This window comes from Pectinophora gossypiella, chromosome 2 (assembly GCF_024362695.1).
Source record: "Pectinophora gossypiella chromosome 2, ilPecGoss1.1, whole genome shotgun sequence".
Classification (NCBI taxonomy): Eukaryota; Metazoa; Arthropoda; class Insecta; order Lepidoptera; family Gelechiidae; genus Pectinophora; species Pectinophora gossypiella.
Genome location: NC_065405.1, coordinates 15,574,473 through 15,596,079, shown reverse-complemented (window position 1 = coordinate 15,596,079; position 21,607 = coordinate 15,574,473). Strand labels below are relative to the sequence as shown.

At 36.5% G+C, this 21,607-nt stretch overlaps 1 protein-coding gene across 2 annotated transcripts in view; it reads right to left on the bottom strand.

Annotated features, from left to right (window-relative positions):
- Nucleotides 1–357: 357 nt before the first annotated feature.
- Nucleotides 358–21,607, bottom strand: part of LOC126378710 (epidermal retinol dehydrogenase 2-like) — a 31,115-nt gene continuing 9,865 nt past the window's right edge. The window contains exons 1-7 of one of the 2 annotated variants that reach the window (XM_050027101.1): nt 20,082–20,167; nt 10,939–11,098; nt 10,359–10,510; nt 6,381–6,558; nt 5,641–5,826; nt 4,191–4,373; nt 358–2,888 (exon numbers count right to left, since the gene is read on the bottom strand). In XM_050027101.1, coding sequence (XP_049883058.1) covers nt 2,811–2,888; nt 4,191–4,373; nt 5,641–5,826; nt 6,381–6,558; nt 10,359–10,510; nt 10,939–11,098; nt 20,082–20,143 — 999 coding nt within the window. In that variant the 5' untranslated portion in view covers nt 20,144–20,167 and the 3' untranslated portion in view covers nt 358–2,810. Of the gene's footprint in view, nt 2,889–4,190; nt 4,374–5,640; nt 5,827–6,380; nt 6,559–10,358; nt 10,511–10,938; nt 11,099–20,081; nt 20,168–21,607 lie in introns of those variants that run through there. The other variant, XM_050027093.1, reaches the window with a different exon arrangement.

Sequence of the window (21,607 nt, the reverse complement as noted above, 5' to 3'; positions counted from 1 at the left end):
TTTAAGACAACAGGCCTGAGGGTGCCCAGTTGGGCGCGAACCTCGGCTCAGGGCGTCGTCTGAGAGGAAAAATATTTGAAAGAATTAATCGACCCTAGTGGGTCGATAGCGATAAGCGCTGAATGAGGGAAATCGTCGACCACGCCGGCGGGGTCGGTATCGGGGTCGACAAGATGTTGACCGATGATCATCTTATTGCGTCAACATGTATGTTATGGTGCATACTCCACCACGCTGTCCGCTCCGAAGCACGAAATTATATTACTTTTTCAGACGATGAGACAATTATTAAGCCTGCAATGTCTTTAAAAGTCTGCAATGTTCATATATATACGGCACTAAATAAAAACAAATACCTTCTATTTAAAAAATCTTTATTTCTTATACGAAATAACATTACTTTTTATCACAACCTTAACCTATTAGTTTACTAGTAACATCACACAAAACCATTTGTAAAATATCGTAGAAAAATGCGTAACTTACATATAAAATATGGACATCAATACAAACAAAAAAGGACTGAAAAAATCTAAGCTCTATTTATTTAAATAGAGCTAAGATCTAAACTCTATTTATTTAAATAGAGCTTAGATTATGAGCATATTTATAGAGCATATTTATGCTATTTGTGATAATTGGAAAATGCTACACCGACAAGAGCGTGGCTCTTAAATTAGTGATGATGATTTGTGATAATATATTTTAACACATTACAGTGTTATTATATTTAATGGCACTTTAGGCACTGAATGTATACATGTTATATATTGGTGCTGATTCTAGTACATACCATGTAACTTCATTTTAAGTTATACCTGTCATTTTCTTATTCGCCGAAAAGGAAAGGGACGGGTAATCGACAGGCATACAATTTATGGAACACACGTCAATTTTAGACACAAATCTAAAACAACCCTCTAAAATTTTTAGATTAGCCAATAACCCGATCTAATTAAGTTGACAGCACACATCAAACGGTGTGTATACCAACGAGATAGCTATTTGATTCGCCCGGGTTATTCTTTGATTCACTCGTTCATTTTAAAATTAACATTTGCCAGTCATCCGTCCCTTTCCATTTCGGCGGAAGAGAAAATTACAGGTATAACTTAAAATAAAATTAGGCGTCTGAAGGAATCGGGGCCATTGCGATAGTAAAAATAATTATAAAAGTGATAAATATGTTTGTCATTATTGTCATTGTCATTATTTAACATAAATTCCCATCTAAATTTCCTCTTATGTAGCCACCATAACACTCTTGGCATATTTCTAATTTCTCATACTTGCATTGTGAGAGGTAAAGATTTCTTTATTATAGGCAAGAATTTTAAAATATACATACACACATAAACTCACGCCTATTTCCTACCGGGGTAAGCAGAGACTATGGAATTCCATTTACTTCGATCCTGATACACTTCTCTTCCTCCACATGCATCAATCGCTTCATACACGCACGCCGGTTCAGAGTAGATCGTACTGAACCTTTTCTAAGGACATCTCTAATTTGATCAATGTACGTCGTATGTAAGTAGGTACCTATATAAAATTATATTTAAAACAATCCTATACAAATGTATCCTATAGCTAGGCACTTGTTCACAAAAATCAATATCACTTTTCATTGATTCGATGTTACATTTGGTACGTTATATTATTATAGTAGGTAATAATATTCTATATTAGTTCTATCACACTTTTCACAATTAATGGTAACCTTCCATAGTTCCATACGTATTTAAAAGGCTTGTTTTTATCTCATAAAGTTCATAAACAACAACAAAATTCTTGTTCATAAAACGTGTCCTTCGTTTTTCTTCTTTATCAGGAAGAAGAAAAAAGAAAGACTTAGCAAGTATATAAATATACGTTAAGTATATAAATATATGTTAGTGACATCGTAACGAAAACTTTGAGGGATGATTCAGACCATGATTCTGAGTCGATATCAAGTGGAATTTTCCGTCGCAAAAGTATGAAACTGAAATTAATTTTAAAAACACAAAAAATTTCATGAATTTCTGTTCCTATTTGTATGGCTACTTGTATGTACTTGTAAGGGTGTAAGTGACATCGTAACAAATACTAGGAGGGATGATTCAGCTCATTATTCTGAGTTAATATCAAGTGGAATTTTCTATGGCAAAAGTATAGAACTGAAAATAATAATTAAAAAAAAACATGAATTTTTTGACGGAAAAATCCACTCGATATATACTCAGCATCATGGTCTGACTCATCCCCCTCAATATTCGTTACGATGTCACAAACACACTGTATGTATACTTGCTAAGTGTTTCTTTTATACCAATATAATCAAATTTATGGTTTATTTTATAATGACCACCAGTGGATAAACTCCGCATTGAAACAATTAATCTATAAAAATCAATGTTGCTATTTGACATTTGTTGTCAATACGCACTTCAATACGTATATGCGCAAATGGCAAATCGCAATATATGTATGTTTAGATGAATTGCTTCAATGTAGCTTTTTTGGACCCATTCCAGTTTCCATAAAAAACTTCTCAGGGGTTTAAAAGGCCACATCAAACCAATTCATGTCTCATCATATCGTCGTAAGGCCCGGATTTCCAGACACAATACTTAAACAATGGGATTAGTACTACTAGTAGGGCCGTGGGCCTTAGGAGGATATAATTGTAATATTACTTTTTTTGGACGAATTTCTTCGATGTAGTTTTTTGACCCCAGGTCAAAATTTAAAAAAAGGTAATCGCATAAACAAGACACTTTTCCTATAAACTAAAATTTTGCCCAACAAACAACATATATGGCTGATTATGACTGGGGTTCTAGGCCTGAGTCCAAAAAGTCTTTCAGATGGATCGGCACTTTGTATGGCATAGCACGGCATATCTGAAAAATAAGAAAAAAAATATGTAAATAAGTACTTTGAAACAGCAAGCTTAAAAATCAATTATATTTAAAGTGAAGTAACGGCATGGCGCATTTTTTTTTTGACGTGACTTATTGTAGATTTGCCGCAGAGGGCATTAACTACTTGGCCGGACAAATGGGGAGCGCTGAAGGCTCTCACCCGGTACAACGTTTAAGACAATAGGCCTGAGGGTGCCCAGTTGGGCGCGAACCTCGGGTCAGGGCGTCGTCTGAGAGGAAGAATATTGAAAGGATTAATCGACCCTAGTGGGTCGATAGCGATAAGCGCTGAATGAGGGAAATCGTCGACCACGCCGTCGGGGTCGGTATCGGGGTTCTGAAGTGTTTGGTGAAAACGGTATGGTGCAAAACTTGCAAAGTCAACTAAGAGATTATTCATCTTCAATATGACGGACTGTATTCAGGGTTCAGACCATGATTCACCACGCTGATCCACTGCGGGTTGGTGGAGGTGTTTTTACGGCTAAGAGCCGGGACCAACGGCTTAACGTGCCCTCCGAAGCACGGAATCATATTACTTTTTCAGACAATCAGGTGATTTAAGCCTGTAAAGTCCTTACCAAACAAAGGACAGTCCCACAAAGTGATTTCGCCAAACCCGGACCTCCATATCGTGAGCCTAACTCTCTAACCACTAGACCACGGAGGCTGTTAATTTTGATATGTCAATCAAAATTTCTTCTGTTAATTTGAGGCTCTTTTCATCCTGACATAATTATTGTTTGTCTTAAACAATTTACAACAAACCAACAATTAATACTTGAATATTATTTACTGTTTCTTAACTTCCTAGATGTTTTCATTTGCAAATAACCTTTAAATGGCTTTGTTTTTAATTAAATTTGTAAGCATTCATTGTATAGTTATAGTTGTTGGTACTCCGAATTAATAAAATGAAAAAAACAATAAATAAACACAAGACGCTGTATCAACTTAAAAAAATAAAAATAAATAAATAAAAATAATAATAAAAAAATAATAATAATAATTATCATTAGCCCAGTTCCCTTTGTTCCCATAATCTGCAATAGTCCTACACGAACCGGGAATTGTCTTTGGGTGCACTCTCATAGTGCATACAGGGATAATCGCCGGTTGGTATCACACCACATTTAGATTAACTGTCTTAAGGGGCCTCTACGTGTTGGCTTCGGCCCCACGCACGCCTTCCAAAAGTCCGGGACTCTGTAGGCCCGAGATATGGAAACGACATACAAATAATAATTAAAATAAATGAATTATGAATTATTATGAACTTGCCATATTAACGTAATAAAGCGAGCTAGGGATGGTAATCTCATGGTAGTTCCTGCGCACGGCGTCGACGATGTTATCAGCAGCCTCCTGCGGTGATACGATCTTCATCATCGAGGGGAACTTGATCCTCGGGTTTTTGCACAGCCCAGTGTCCACGATATACGGGCAGATCACCGTGAATTTGATCTGGAACCAGATAAAGGTAACATTAGTATACTAACATATATGACTTTAAAGAGATACAAGAAAAGTATATGAGCTGATTTAGATACAATAAAGTGTATTGGAATTTTATTAGAACCGATTTCAACGCTGGGGTCCAGTAGTTGAGTGTTTGTCTCAAGATCCGGAGGACCCAGATTCGAATCTAGGCGAGGACATATCACACAAATCACCTTGTCATCCCTAGTTTTGTTAGGACATTACAGGCTGATCACCTGATTGTCCGAAAGTAAGATGATCCGTGAAAGCACGTTAAGCCGTTGATCCCGGTTACTACTTACACTTACTGATGTAAGTGAGTAGTCGTTACGTGAGCCATGTCAGCGGCTCAATAATAACCCTGACACCAGAGTTGTTGTGGTTGGTAATCCACCTTACAACCCACACGATAGAAGAAGAGAAAAGAACCTAAATATCTGCATAGTTCATTACATGTTCTAAGCCTCGCGATTGCATTGATCGTCCTACAATAGATTTTTTACTCAAACGGAAAACACGCCAATTATCTACAAGCAGTTACTTATTGTCAATTAGTAAACATAAAATCCACATTGTATTGTAAACATGGTTAATTACTATTCAAACGGTCTATTTCTAGTTTTATCTACTCATCAATTCTTTCAGCTTCATCTTGCTACACAACTTTTTTTTGCAAGAAGATTTACTAATGATTTAGGTACTGTTTAGTTTTTTCTATTATTATTTTTATTTTTGTGTGATAGTTTACTTTTTAATTTTATATAATTATTTTTTTGTGTTTTTCATGTTATTTATAGTCTTTTCCTCTAGTTATTAAATAACTTGTAATGTACCCTCATTGATTTAAAAGATGTGTTGCTGTTGCAGTTTCTTGTCATTTCTTCTCCTCAGCCATAACACCTTGCGAAATGACGTAAATTCAAAAATGTTACTTTGACCTACAACAAGTTTAACCATGATAATTATGTTGAATAAATTACTCTGATTTTTGATTTCTTACTCTTCTTTTTGTTTGATTAGTTTTTATATTGTTTTCTCGTCATACAGCGCGTTGGGTTACACTGTAATGTTATATGTACCTTTATAAATAAATAAATAATAACAACTGTCTTAACAATGTCCATCCTACTGATAAGTATCGTCTTGGCCTCCCCCTCTTTCTAAGCCATGACAATTTTGTATTTCTGGACAAACCAATACCTATCAAGCTCTTTTCTACTCCGCTCTTTTTATTCTAGATAATGATACTGACCCCGCTAAAGTCCCTGGGGTCTTCCCGCAGCTCCTCGTGAAGAGACTCCATCATTCCTCGCACGGCAAACTTGGTGGCGCAGTAGGGCACCAGGTTCCTCAGGCCAAGGACGCCAGCCATGGAGGACATGGCGACGATGTGGCCGTGGTTACGCTCCATCATATTGGGGAGGAAGGCTTGGATCAGCTGAAAGGGGATATACAGTGAGTTAGAATTAAGATCGAGAAGATTTCAATGTCGTTCTTAAACTGGTGGTAAAGCTTTTGAGTGGGAAGTGCAGCTTGGCAAGTAGTATATATTATAGGGCATTCTGCCCCACCTATCGTTCGCTCTGCTCACGACTGTTGCCTGTGCTCACTTAGGTACCCGCCTACTATATTGGGCAATCCACCCGGATTGATTGGATTGAATGTAGACCTCCAAATACCCAAACTACTACTAGACTTAATTAAAACACATAATAAGGGGTTCTTACCGCGTTTAAATCAGGGATATGAGACTCCCCATATTTCGATACCGTTGCAAGTGCCATGATCACGGGATGAATGATGAACCCGTTATTATGTGTTGTAATTATGACAATAACCGCGTAAACCTAAAACAATGTACAGACACGAGCAATATAATGTACCCACTTTAGGACTCTGTCGCACTAACATATTTGACATTTAGTGAGACTTACAGTTCAATTTGTCAAAAAAGTTAATGTGACATGGTACCAAAGTGTATTCTAGACTTACCCAAAGATGAGCAATGATGTTGATATCGAACACCCGCTTGATGTCGACCTCATTGTGCTCCATGATGGGCTTGCACGGCATGATGCCGGCGTTGTTGATGAGCATGGTCACCTCGCCGACCTCACGGCGGAGCTTCTCCGCCATGTTGTTAACTGCCTCACGATCTGTGACGTCACACCTGGTAGAGAGGATTAGCTTCAATTAGCATTGGGTTTTTAGCAAGGACACAGCACGTGGGTCAATGACCTTTTTATACAGGGTGTTAGTGACGTCGTAACGAAAACTTTGATGGATGATTGAGACCATGATTCTGAGATGATATGAAGTGGAATTTTCCGTCGCAAAAGTATGGAACAGAAAATAATAAAAAGAAAAACATTGATTTTTCATGAATTTTCCGACTGAAAATTCCACTTTATATCAACTCAGAATCATGGTCTGAATCATCCCCCTCAGTATTCGTTACGGTATCACTAACAGCCATACCTACTTGTATGGGTACAGTATGTACATGTGCGGGGTGTAAGTGACATCGTAACGAATACTGAGGGGGATGAAACAGCTGATTATTCTGAGTTAATATCAAGTGGAATTTTTCATCGCAAAAGTATAGAATTGAAAATAATTTTAAAAAACTAAAAAAAAATCATGAATTTTGCGACGGAAAATTCCACTTGATATCAACTCAGAATCATGGTCTGAATCATCCCCCTCAGTATTCGTTACGATGTCACTAACACCCTGTATAACATAGTATAAAAAATACTACGTATGGGACGGCAACTCTTCGCCTCGCACCAATTCGTAGCTTTTACCTCACCCTTTCTGAGTCTTACTTTAGTATTAAGGACATACGTTCTACTTTTGAAATAAGTAGTTACACTCGGAGAAAAATGACAAAAATATATTTTATTATCGAGAACAAGGAGAGAAAGATTTTGTGAAGTATTCTACTTAATTAATTATTAGGGGGAAGACCTAGAAGGACTTCAACGTTGACCAAATTGAAGATGTCCTTATAAAAGTTAGTACGATCTACTCTGAACCAGCGTGCGTGCGTGTATGAAACGATGGAGCAAGAGAAGTGTACATTGAATATGTTCCTCTAATTATGAAATAACTTGTAACGTATACCCTCATTGATTTAAAAGATGTGTTGCTGTTGCAATTTCTTGTCAATTCTTCTCTTCAGCCATAACACCTTGCGAAATGACGTAAATTCAAAAATGTTACATTGACCTTCAACAAGTTTATCCATGATAATTACGTTGAATAAATGATTCTGATTTCTGTGTGTAACGATTGAATCAAATGGTAAGTATGTTAATTAATCATTATTTCTGACAGTATTTAAGTAGACAGCTAGGTATCTGTTTTGTTAATGAATATTCAATAGCTTCAACTATATACCGCGTAAAATGAGTAGTGAAAATACCTAGTTCAATAATGAGAAACATAGTTAATAAATCGTCACTATTTGCATTAGAGTTCAAGGTTAACCTGAAATGAAATGAAATGAAATGAAATGAAATTTATTGTCATAAATGTGGTAAGTATATCGATGTAAGTAAAGCTTATAGCTGGTTAAGGTTAGATTGGTTAAGTTTGCTTACATCGGTGGGAAATAGGCGTGAGTTGTATGTATGTATGCTTTATCTCTCCAGCTGAAATTATTCATCGATCGATTCAATACATTTTGTCGAAATCGATAAGTTTGTTCTTTTGCCTAACATGCGTGACAAGTGATTTTGTTCGTATTTGACAGAACGACATGACTTATTTCGGTTCACATATTAGCACCAATCGGCAAAACGACAAAATTATATCGTGAGAATCGATAAAAAGACCGTGACAAAATTTTATCACGTTGCGCATGGTAGCCTACCTATATTATAATAATAATAATAATAAAAACACTTTATTGCACACAAATTCACAAAACATTTACAGGATATACTTATTCTAAGGTGGGCAAAGGCGGCCTTATCGCTAAGAGCGATCTCTTCCAGACAACCTTCGGCAAAGGATATGGTACATTTGTACAGCTGCAGTGTAGCGCGCAGATACGTAAAATACAACAATGGACACATTTTATATATACATACACAATCTTATATACTAAATATATATATTATACACATACTATAGATATATACATACAATGATACATATAAGTAAAAATAAAATTTTAGTTACAAGACGATGATTTATCCAAGAAAAAATGGTAAAGTTTAGTTTTGAATATAGCTAATGACTTCGAATGCCTGATATCAGCAGGCAAATCATTTCACAAGTGCGTGGACTTTATTTATTTTTTTATATTGTTTTTTTTTTATTTTAATCAGAATAATAATTTGTGGAAGATGCAGTGCTTGGGTGTAATAAAAAGGGTCATCATTTATGCTTACCCAAAAACAAAGATAAAAGATGCATAATGTCGATTATCTATGAAATAAGAAGGTGAAACGAAGGAAAGTCCATGAAAGTACTTATATTTTTCAACATTTTATTATTATTAATATTATTTTTTTTGCACTGTCTATCCCGCTACATTTTTCATTAAATTCATATCCTATTCCTAAAGGTTGCCTGGAAGAGATTGCTACCTTAGCAATAAGGCCGCCTGTTGTACTACCAATTTAATTATAATACTAATGTATTTTTAATGTGATTCAAGTGCAATAAAGAGTTTTTGTATTGTATTGTATTGTAAAGTCTTTACAACGCCATCTATATTGTTTTAATATTTTTTTATTTTTTTTTATTGTTTTAATTTTGGAGAACGTAGCCTGGAAAGTCCTGATTGGCATCGGTTGTTGTTGGTTCGCAGTCGGCTTGCAGTTTAGGTGAATTTGCCAAGATGCGGTTTTTAGTTGACTTTTTTTTGACGTGACTTATTGTAGATTTGCCGCAGATTGCATTAACTACTTGGCCGGACAAATGAGGCGCGCTGAAGGCTCTCACCCGGTACAACGTTTAAGACAACAGGCCTGAGGGTGCCCAGTTGGGCGCGTACCTCGGCTCAGGGCGTCGTCTGAGAGGAAGAATATTTGAAAGGATTAATCGACCCTAGTGAGTCGATAGCGATAAGCGCTGAATGAGGGAAATCGTCAACCACGCCGGCGGGGTCGGTATCGGGGTTCTGAAGTGTTTGGTGTCGCGAGCTGATTGGTCGCCTCTATGGCTGGATTTAGTCGACTGATAGATAGCTCAAGTGCTACATACCCGCCTATAGAAGTTCTTATAGATAGTAATAACTAAAACATTTTGATGATTTTTGCGACAAGCATAAGACGACAAAAGCTAGTTTTATCTTTTTTTTGAGGACTAATTTGTAGAATTCCCCAATACAACCGGTTTAATAACCAGTTCTTGATTTTTGATGACGTCAATCCTAGGCTGTTGTTTGCAATGCAAATAAGTAAATAAGGAAAAATGTAACAATGATATATTACACAAAGTATGGGTAACTTTATCAAATTAATTTTTTATTCTTTTATTTAAGAGCTTTTAACAAAGTTTGTTATGCCAGCCCCATCGATCAAGACATCGAGCAATACAAATTTAAAAATCAGCACAACAATTAAAGAAGCTGGACTTCTAATTATCTACTTTAAAAAAACGGTGACTTTCGACAAAATCTGGCTGGCGAAACGCACTCGACTGAATAAACTGATAAAAAATATACGGTCGAATTGAGAACCTCCTCCTTTTTTGAAGTCGGTAAAAAATCATGTTTAGTTCATAATTAAAACACATAATAACAGGTTCTTACCGCGTTTAAAGTAGGAGTCTCATATTCCTACTTTAAACGCGGTAAGAACCCGTTATTATGTGTTTTAATTATGATAATAACCGCGTAAACTTAAAACAATGTTTAGTTCATGTTTAGTTGGGCTAGTTTTCCCTTCGCGGGTTGGAAAGTCAGACATGCAGTGGGACTTATGTTTACGTATGTTAAGATTCTAAATAACTTACTCGTATCTGAAAGCCTTCCCCTTGTCGGCTTTAATCATTTCGACGGTTTCCTGGTTGCCAGTAGCGTTGATGTCCACGCAGATGATGGTGCCTCCGAGTCTACCGAACCTGAGAGCCACCTCGCGACCCATGCCGTGACCTGCTCCTGTAATCTGTGAAGGGGCAGATACTAATGCTTAAAACGGCCTCAGTGGTTTAGTGGTTAAGCGTTGGGCTCACGATCCGGAGACCCCGGGTTCGAATCCCGGTGGGGACATACCACAAAAATCACTTTGTAAGCCCTAGTTTGGTTAGGACATTACAGGCTGATAACCTGATTGTCCGAAACCGACCGTCTAAAAATTTTACACTGGCCAATAAGCCGATAGAATCATGTTGACAGCACACGTCATACGGTTTGCATATCTACCAGCGAGATACCTTTTTGATTCCCCCGGGTTATCCATTCATTTACTCATTCTTTAAATTAAGAGCTGTCAATCATCCGTCCCTTTCCTCTTCGGTGGATCAGAAAATGACAGGTATGACTTAAAATAAAATTAGATGGCGTCTGCAGGAATTAACACCAATATCTACTTACAAGTATGACTTCTCCCTCGACGCTCTTGGGCTCGCAGGGCACGAAGAACTGATAGATGGAGAACAGCCATGTGATGTTCATCTTGACGATGAGGATGAGCACCTCGAGGAACAGCAGCAGCCCATCATACACCTTCATCGCTATGCCCTGCTCGTCCGACCTGGAGGCAAGCGTAAGCATTTTTAACCGACTTCGACAAAAAGGAGGTTATTCGGTATAATTATTTATCTATTTATAAAGGTACATACAACATTACAGTGTAATCGAATGCGCTGTATGACGAGAAAAAAAAACAATATAAAAACTTATATAACACAAAATAAACAATGAATGAAAAAAGAAACAAAAAGAAAAAGAAAAATAAGACTATGAACATGAAAAACACTAAAAAAAGAATACAATTTCAAAATTAAAAGGTAAAACTATCACAGAATTTTTTTTTAAATAATAATGGAAAAAAACAAAACAGTAAACCATTAACAAATCTTCTCGCAAAAAGCCAAACACTCTCTCCATACACTCCACCATCTGTCAGCGAACACATCACGCACGATGTGGTGTCGATTCCAACATTGCGGAGAGGAGACGCAAAGCACGCATGAGAGGTGAATTCGCGTGAGACACAGTGCGCAATAATATAGTTGGAATTGTACAATATTCATATTTGTTAGTCTGTATGTATGTATTTTTGTTAAAAAGGCCACATTGAAGCAATTCACGTGAAAAAAACAATTTTGCTATTTGACATTTGTTCATCATCATCTCCCTAGCGTTACCCCGTTATTTCACAGGGTCCGCTTACCTATCCTGACAGGTTGAGTTTTTAAAAGAAGCGACTGCCTGTCTGACCTTCCAACCCGCGAAGGGAAATCCAGTTCAATACAGGTTAGGTTGGTTTTAGTTATGCATTTTTCGGGAATGTGGGTTTCAAAGCATAAAATTTGGCAATGACAATTTGGGTAAACAGACTTCCTTTAGAGGTCACATGAAGGTCAAATACACGATTTATGCTAAAATAAACACAATCCGACTGATGTAAGAGCTAAAATTAGACAAATAAGGCTAATTTAGACGAAATCTCGAAATGGTTTTAGACTTCGTAAGCGTAACTTATTTTTTCCTTACATATCGAATTATAGGGTTGTCGTGTGGGTTGTGGTATGTAAGAATTATTGTAAAATAAGTCTTTTCTTATTCCTAGTTAAGTCTCTTTTGTAACTTATTACTGTTTTGGTGCAATAAAGTATATTTCAATTTGAAACACTGCAATATAACTCAAGCCAAACTTCCTGCGCAAGTAGCAACCTTACAAAACACTCTAAACACTTTAAAACAAAGTTGTGCAAAAAAATGCAAATTTATTTGTACGAACATTTTGGCCTTTCGTCGGACATAAACGTTGCGAAGGCAGCGCAAATATGAATATGAAACTATAATGTTATAACAGATTTCGATTATCTAGAAGATTATCAAGGTTAAAATATGCAGTAAGTAAGTAACTCGATTTGTTAGTACGAAACTCTACTATCAAAACTAAAGAGTTTAAAGAAAGAAAGAATCATTTATAATAAAGGGGACGACCTCAGTGGTCCAGTGGTTGAGCGTTGGGCTGGAATCCCGGTGGGGACATATACAGAAATCACTTTGTGATCCCTAGTTTGGTTAGGACATTACAGGCTGATCACCTGATTGTCCACAAAGTAAGATAATCCGTGCTTCGGAAGGCACGTTAAGCCGTTGTTCCCGGTTAGTACTTACTGGTGTAAGTAAGTAGTCGTTACATGAGCCATGTCAGGAGCCTTTGGCGGCTCAATAATAACCCTGACACCAGGGTTGATGAAGCAACCCACACGATAGAAGAAGACTATAAAGGGACTCCACAGTAAAAAATATAAATCAAAACGCAAGAAAAACAACTAATTTCTTACACAAGAGAGTACAAATAAATAGGCAGTAAACATTAAGACAAATTGTAATAGAGTGTTTTTATACAGGGTGTTACTGACTGAGGGGGATGATTAAGACCACGATTCTGAATTAATATAATTTCTTGTGATTTTTTTTAAATTATTTTCAATTCAATACTTTTGCGATGGAAAATTCCACTTGATATTAATTCAGAATAATGAGCTGAATCATCCCCCTCAGTTTTCGGTGCGATGTCACTAACACCCTGTATATGTGGGACGAAGTAGGAAACTAAATACCTAACTAACTTCGTAACCCATTTTGATATTCTTTTTCTTTTTGTGGTATATTGTTGTATCCTTTAAAAACAGAAACATCTTGAGTGGCGCTTATAAATGAATCTCTACCATATTAAAAAAAATCATAAGCTTACGACTATATCCCAATTGGGGTAGTCAGAGGTACATTCATCGCAAGATGAACTAAGTATTCACCAAGCTTTCTGTTAGACTAACTTGGCCTGTTGTTGTGTTGCTATGCTACTAAGTACAACTTTGCATTCTGTTATTAAAAAAAACATATTTAAAAGTTTTTTTTATTGTTGTTGTAACATTAACATAAAAAAAATATGCAAGGTAGGTACTTATGCTTTTATGTCTACATCATTGCGCATAACCATTTTATACGGAAATGATGGGACAAGATTACGCTCATTTGTGACCAGTCAAGGTTAAATGGAAGGTCGCAGTAATCAGTGAAATAACGGTATCATTATTTTTATACATACGTACACGAGTAACTCACGCCTGTAATCCTTATGGGGTAGGCAGAGCCACAAGTATCTGAATAAAACTAGGTCCTGACAGCCCATAAGGTCGCTTAACTTTATGTCAACTGTTAAAGAGCTAATTTAAATTGTATCAACTATTTAACTACCTACACTGTGTAATTAATGCAAATTATCTCATAAATAAAGAAAATAAATCTTCTTTCCAAATAAACAAAGGCCAATGTCCAAAAAAGTCTCGGCCGCTTTTTTTCTTAGCTAGTGTTGTTCAGGTTTTAAAATACCACAAGAATAATAATTGTATTTGAGACTAGTTCTAGAATCTACGAGGTAGGTGTTTATAAGCAAAAAAGTCCTCATTGAAACATATAATATCATGTTCTTACCGCGGTACGTCAGCAGAGCTAACAAGCGCGACGTAATAAATTATCGATCGATGAAATAAATTTTGTCCAAGTAGATAAGTTTGTTTTTTTCTCTATAGAATAGAATAGAAATTGTTTATTATAAATGGACGCCACACACAAAGACAAGACAATAACATCACTTAAATTTTTTCACAAAACAATTACAAAAAGCATAGGAGGATGTTCATTAGAATGATCATAAGGTGGTCAAAATTCAAAATTCAAATTCAAAATTCAAGAATATCTTTATTCAGTAGGTAACATAGTTACACTTTGAATCGTCAATTTTACATAAAGAACGTCTCATCCGCCTAAAACTACTGGTGGTGGAGGTCCTGAGATAAAAGGGCCTCAGTCAGCACAAGTCGCGGCGTGAACCACGACGCTGGTATTATGTGGACATTGCTGGGTGAGGCACGGATGTCTCTAACATGCATGCCACGTGATTTTGTTCGTATTTTGACAGAACAGCTTGACTTATTTAGGTTCACATATTAGCACCAATAGACAAAACGACGTAATTATATCGTAAGAAACGATAAAATTACCGTGAAAATTTTTTATCACGTTGCGCATGATAGTTCTACAGGACCGGTGATGTGACATTCCCGAAAATGTTTCCGAAGTGGGAATATTCCCTTATACCCTTTCTTCTTCTTATCGTGTCGATGGCAAACTAAATTGTATCGGCCCAAAACTTGGCAACAAGTATGGCGCCCCCAAATACCCTTTAATAGTAAGGACTGCTTTGGGCTGCTTTTCTTTTTCAAATCAAATCAAATCAAATCAAAATCTTTATTTGTGAATACAGGTATACAAAAGGTGTTACATAAAGTTATTACAATCTCTGTATTCAGCCTGTTAGTAGGCATACAAATAGTGGCTTATTATTTAAGTACTTACTATTAAATTCAACAATTTATACAATAGGATTTTAAGCAGAGATGTCAATTTAAAGCTAAAGATACAAGTATATTATATAAGACAAATTTCAAATTGTTATTTCTTGTACACTGATCTTATTTGCCTTCTTCTTCTATCATGTGGGTAATAAAGTGTCAGGGTTATTATTGAGCCACCAAATGCCCCTGACATGACTCATGTAACTACTTTTTTTTTGACGTGACTTATTAGATTTGCCGCAGATGGCATTAACTACTTGGCTGGACAAATGGGGAGCGCTCAAGGCTCTCACCCGGTACAAAGTTTAAGACAACAGGCCTGAGCGTGCCCAGTTGTGCTTGGGTGCGAACCTCGGCTCAGGGCGTCGTCTGAGAGGAAAAATATTTGAAAGAATTAATCGACCCTAGTGGGTCGATAGCGATAAGCGCTGAATGAGGGAAATCGTCGACCACGACGGCGGGGTCGGTATCGGGGTCCTGAAGTGTTTGGTGTCGCGAGCTAATTGGCTGCCTCTATGGCTAGAATAATCGGGTCGTCGGGATCGTATATTACGTCCTTCGGACGCCGATACTTTTCAGTACCGTCCCTAAGCGAATTGTATTCGAAAGCCGCAACTACCAGAGGCTTTGGGTGGTGCGAAGCAGAATCGAAAAACGTTTTCAAGCTAATTTGAGCCATTGGGCAATGGTTGGCAGACCTAGGTCAATGTGCAGATTTTGATTGCGAAGGAACCACGGAGCTCCCGTGGCTTTCCGCATGAAACGATTTTGTATTACGTGTAAACGGTGAATTCGAGGCATGTAACGACTACGTACTTACATCGTAAACGTTTTTTGTCACCTTTAGATCTGTCTTTATTTATTAACCAGAATTTCATAATTTATCTTTAACCTAGGAAACTACCCAATTGCTGCCCAATTAGTGTAGTCTAGTCACTAGTCACTAAACATTGACATTTAAAGGTGACCGGCGGTTCTGACGTTTTTATTACGTATAAGGCGACGATAAATTTTAATTTTAACAGCCTCCGTGGTCTAGTGGTTAGAGCGTTAGGCTCACGATCTGGAGGTCCGGGTTCGATTCCCGATGAGGACATTGTCGAAATCACTTTGTGAGACTGTCCTTTGTTTGGTAAGGACTTTTCAGGCTTGAATCACCTGATTGTCCGAAAAACTAAGATGATTCCGTGCTTCGGAGGGCACGTTAAGCCGTTGGTCCCGGCTATTAGCCGTAAAAAAACACCTCCACCAACCCGCAGTGGAGCAGCGTGGTGGAGTATGCTCCATACCCCCTCCGGTTGATTGAGGGGAGGCCTGTGCCCAGCAGTGGGACGTGTATAGGCTGTTGATGAAATTTTAATAACATTTTCGTCTTAATTTATTTTCTGCCCCTTACTTTCGACCTATGATGCATATATTATTAAATTTGCAACTAACATTGTTTGTTTGTAATGAGGAACTTTCCCGGCTACGTTCCCTCAACAAAAAAACAATGTTAGTTGTAAGTAAATCTATTTTCTCATTTTATATACAGGGTGTTAGTGACATCGTAACGAAAACTTTGAGGAGTGATTGAGGCCATGATTCTGAGATTATATCAAGTGGAATTTTCCGTCGCAAAAGTATGGAATTGAAAATAATTAAAAAAAACACAAAAATTTACAGGATGATTCAGACTGAAAATTCCACTTGATATCAACTCAGAATCATGGTCTGAACCATCCCCCTCAGTATTCGTTACGGTGTCACTAACACCCATACCTACTTGTATGGCTACCGTATGTACTTGTGTGGGGTGTAAGTGACATCGTAACGAATACTGAGGGGGATGATTCAGCTGATTATTCTGAGTTCATATCAAGTGGAATTTTCCATCGCAAAAGTATAGAATTGAAAATAATTTAAAAAAAAACTAAAAAAAATCATGAATTTTGCGACGAAAAATTCCACTTGATATTAACTCAGAATCATGGTCTAAATCATCCCCCTGAGTATTCGTTACGATGTCACTAACACCCTGTATATGGTATAGATGGCGTTGTACAGCTTTAACGTGATAATTACCTATAAATTTGGAAGAAAATAGAAGGTACTTAACTAAAAACGAGGAGCTCGGTAGCGCAGCGGTAAACGCGCTCGGTCTGCGATTGTTGAAGTAAAGCAACTTTCGCAGAGGCCGGTCATAGGATGGGTGACCACAAAAAAAAAAAAGTTTTCATCTCGAGCTCCTCCGTGCTTCGGAAGGCACGTTAAGCCGTTGGTCCCGGCTGCATTAGCAGTCGTTAATAACCACCAATCCGCACTGGGCCCGCGTGGTGGTTTAAGGCCCGATCTCCCTATTCATCCATAGGGAAGGCCCCTGCAGTGGGGACGTTAATGGGCTGATGATGATGATGAACTAAAAACTAAATTAGGAGGTGACTAGGAATCGGGGCCATTTTGTCCCAACGCTTAAATATACCTACAGGTGATACAATAAAATGTATTGTATGAGGTCAGTATTGCTTCTCCACCTACGAAGTGGAGTATGTTCCGTACACCCTCCAGTTCATTGAGGGGAATCTTGTGCCGAGCAGTGGGGCGTATATAGGCTGTTATTTTTATGTTAACAAAGGCCAGGTCAAGAAAGTGGTGTATCGGGATCGTAGTAAGTGGAATTCCGAGGTCTCTGCCTACCCCAACGGGACATAGGCGTGATGTATGTATGTGTAAGTATTTATTTATTATTATGTATTTATTTTATTTTAGGAAGATTTCCAGACAAATAGCATTAGTGTATAAAATTAATTGCTTAACTATGTGCTAATAAAAAATCTCCACAGTTAATTAACATTAATTGTATTTAAATTTAACAGTTCAAGCTTATGCCACAAACTTAAATAATAATAGAACGAATGTACCTATTTGGTGGTTGAAACCGATACAGGTGCAATAGTGAGACCAACTAGTCACCAAAAAAAAGCATCTTTTTTTTGACGTGACTTATTGTAGATTTGCCGCAGATGGCATTAACTACTTGGCCGGACAAATGAGGCGCGCTGAAGGCTCTCACCCGATACAACGTTTAAGACAACAGGCCTGAGGGTGCCCAGTTGGGCGCGAACCTCGGCTCAGGGCGTCGCCTGAGAGGAAAAATATTTGAAAGAATTAATCGACCCTAGTGGGTCGATAGCGATAAGCGCTGAATGAGGGAAATCGTCGACCACGCCGGCGGGGTCGGTATCGGGATCCTGAAGTGTTTGGTGTCGCGAGCTGATTGACTGCTTCTATGGCTAGAGTAATAGGGTCGTCGGGACTGTATATTACTCCAAAGTGATGCTTTGTTATATGTCTTCTTACAGTTGATGTGCTTGTACAGAATAGGTCGATGTGAATTATACTCGAAATATCATTAAATTGCTTGATGCTGCGTAATAAGAAAGAGTTTCGCCTATAATTAGTTTTAGCCATGGGTAAACTTACGATTGGCCTCCTATATTTGAGTAGATCCGTACGAAGACTAAGCTTGGAGATCAATTCAGGGCTATCAACTTTATTATTTGCCAAGAAATTAACTAAATTAACTAAACTACGTTAAAATTATTAAAATAATCTTTTATTTTTATATTTATTTGTGGTCACGTAAACCAATTTTAGTCTGTGCCTGCTTATAATGACAATAGTTTATAATATATAGGTTTAAGTTTATAAACAATCTTTCTGTAACATTTCCGGTTTTTTTTTTATAATGTGTTTTTTTTTTATAATATATATATTTTTATATACTTTAACCCTAGCATTGTATCGTTAGTTTTGTTTACTGGGCGTTTAAAATAGCCACATCGAGGCAATTCGCCTGGGGGGGGCGGTGTTGCTATTTGACATTTGCTTGCATTGTGCACTTAGTTTTACATGCGCAAATGTCGGGTTGCAGTATTGCTTTCTTGGGTGGATTGCTTCGATGTGGCCATTTTAACCCCTCTGTTCTCATCAAGTTCTACAATTTGTTTTATTTGTGGTATCCTGTGATTGGCGAACAAACATTGTACTTACTGTAATTATTCTTAGTTAATTAATAAGCTGTTGGATATCCTCAATAAATAAATAAAATAAATAAATAAATTATTAGCAATGTTCATGAGATAACAAACATCGCTTACCTCTCGACGTATATATAACGGTAAAAAGTGATAGCTGTTAAAATCCAAGAATCGCAGAAACCTCTTTAGAATGTTCTCAATTCGGGAACTGTAAACTTGATACTGTGGATTCCATATTTGACTCGCATATTCCAGATGACTCCGGACGAAAGCGCAGTACAGTATGATGTTTATCAAAATGACCTTTTCTAACCGACATCCGCGCGCTACTGGGTAACGGCATCCATATCCTCTTGCTATACCTATGTACTACATAAGTAGCTCGGTGGCGCAGCGGTAAACGCGCTCGGTCTGCGATTGTTGAAGTTAAGCAACTTTCGCAAAGGCCGGTCATAGGATGGGTGACCACAAAAAAAAAAGTTTTCATCTCGAGCTCCTCCGTGCTTCGGAAGGCACGTTAAGCCGTTGGTCCCAGCTGCATTAGCAGTCGTTAATAACCATCAATCCGCACTGGGCCCGCGTGATGGTTTAAGGCCCGTTAAGTAGTGGGGACGTTAATGGGCTGGTGATGATGATGACATAAGTAGTATGTATATTTATTTACGATGATCGATTACAGAAACATTTCAACCCAACATGTGATCATTCGTTACAACACTAGCTAGTTTCAACACACGGCGTTGCCTGCTCTTAGCACAAACTTAGCATTGACATAGATGCTTCTTTGGTATTTGGGTTTCAATCCTGTTAGACCAGTTCTAAAGTTGTGTTTATATACAAACATATACTTATGTGTTTATTCGTTGTAAGCGTAGCCCGTGACAAGGACTAGTATAAAACTGCTGTGCTGATTCCAAAAGACAGTTCCTAATTTTATTTTAAGTTATTTGTCTGTTCCCCGAAATGGAAAGGAAAATGGTTTAACAATTTATCGTCGCCAGTGACAACCACATAAGCGACAAACCCTTGCAATATATGAACGAACAGTACATTCTAGTTTCAATTCAAATAAAACTTAATATAGAAAGAGGTGCAGCATAAAGAGTAATGATCTACTTACTCAATCAATAAAATATTCAGTCTCCGCCGTCTTGTAGCCATGAATATTCTGTTGTACCACATTGTCACTTCACTTAATATCTTTGTAATTTTCTAAAAATAATTAATATTATTGAAATTCTACAAATCGTTTCTCTATAATTCTATTTTTGAAATTAATTTACTGTTCTAAAAATAATTATTATTCAAACTATTCTAAATTGCATTTATTTATTTACCTAGTATTCATTTTAGTTTTCCTTTATTTAAGTAGGTACTATTCAATATAATTTTTATCCATTTAATTATTATTCAAACTTCTCTACATTGTAGTGTATTTATTATTAAATAAAATTTTCCTTTCTTTTAGAAAGTACTATTATTTCTAAATTGAATCCATTTACAATTCTATAATTAGATTTATTATTCATAATCCTTTTAATAATAGTATTTATAAATTAAATACATTATGGTTTTAAGAGTAATTATTTTATTATCATTATCGCTAGGCAATATCGTCCCATTGTAACTTTTATATATATATTTTTTAAATGTTTTGCGGGTAAGACTACATACTGTATGCATTCAAGTAAATAAACTTGTCAAAAATAATAATATTTTTTTAAAAAGGAAAAGTTTCTTTCAAAATTCACATAAAGTTTTCGACAATTGACGACAATTAATTAACACTTTTGAAGATCAATGCCGAAATCAATATACCTACCGAAAATATGAACTTATAGATATCTGATTACCCACCTAAATATTTTGTTTAATAAAACAATAAAACTCATTCATCTTACACAAAACAATCAGAAAATAAAAACAAAAGCGCTATTGTTATTATTTATATTTTCAAAAATCCTTTCGCATTTTATTTTATAAATCCATTGATAATTATTGTATTCTCGCGTGGTTTATATTCACATTTACAAATACATAGTTTTATTTTTGAGAAAATAGGTAATTATCACGTTTTATTTTTTATTTCGATAATGTTATTGTATTGGGAGTTATGCCTGTAATAATAATATTTTGGTCTGTGTAAATAAATAAATAAATAAATAAAATAAATAAAATAAATAAATAAATAGCTATTTCGACGCACATAGCTATTTCGATTCGATAACAAAAAAATAATGTAAACTAGCGTTAATCTGAAAGACTACAAGTAGTCGTATAACGAAATATCTATTCATCAGCCGTACGACGCCCACTGCTGGGCATGGCCCACCATTAGGTAGGTACACTTTTGATTCAAAATGACAGAAATTCGATTATTTAAAGGGTTGCGGTTAGGTTACAAATCACAGTGATTTTTCATCGATATACGTAAACTAGTTATCACTAAAATCACTCAAGAAAATAACTCAATAACACTACTTTTTAAATTTAGGTACTAGACAGGTACTAAGTAATTTACCGCTTTCCATGTATTTATATTTTTTTATAATTAATTATATTTTAATGCCAAATAACAGGAATTAGATTATTTATATGGTTACGGTTAGGTTGCGAATCACACTGATTTTCCGTCGATAGATTAAA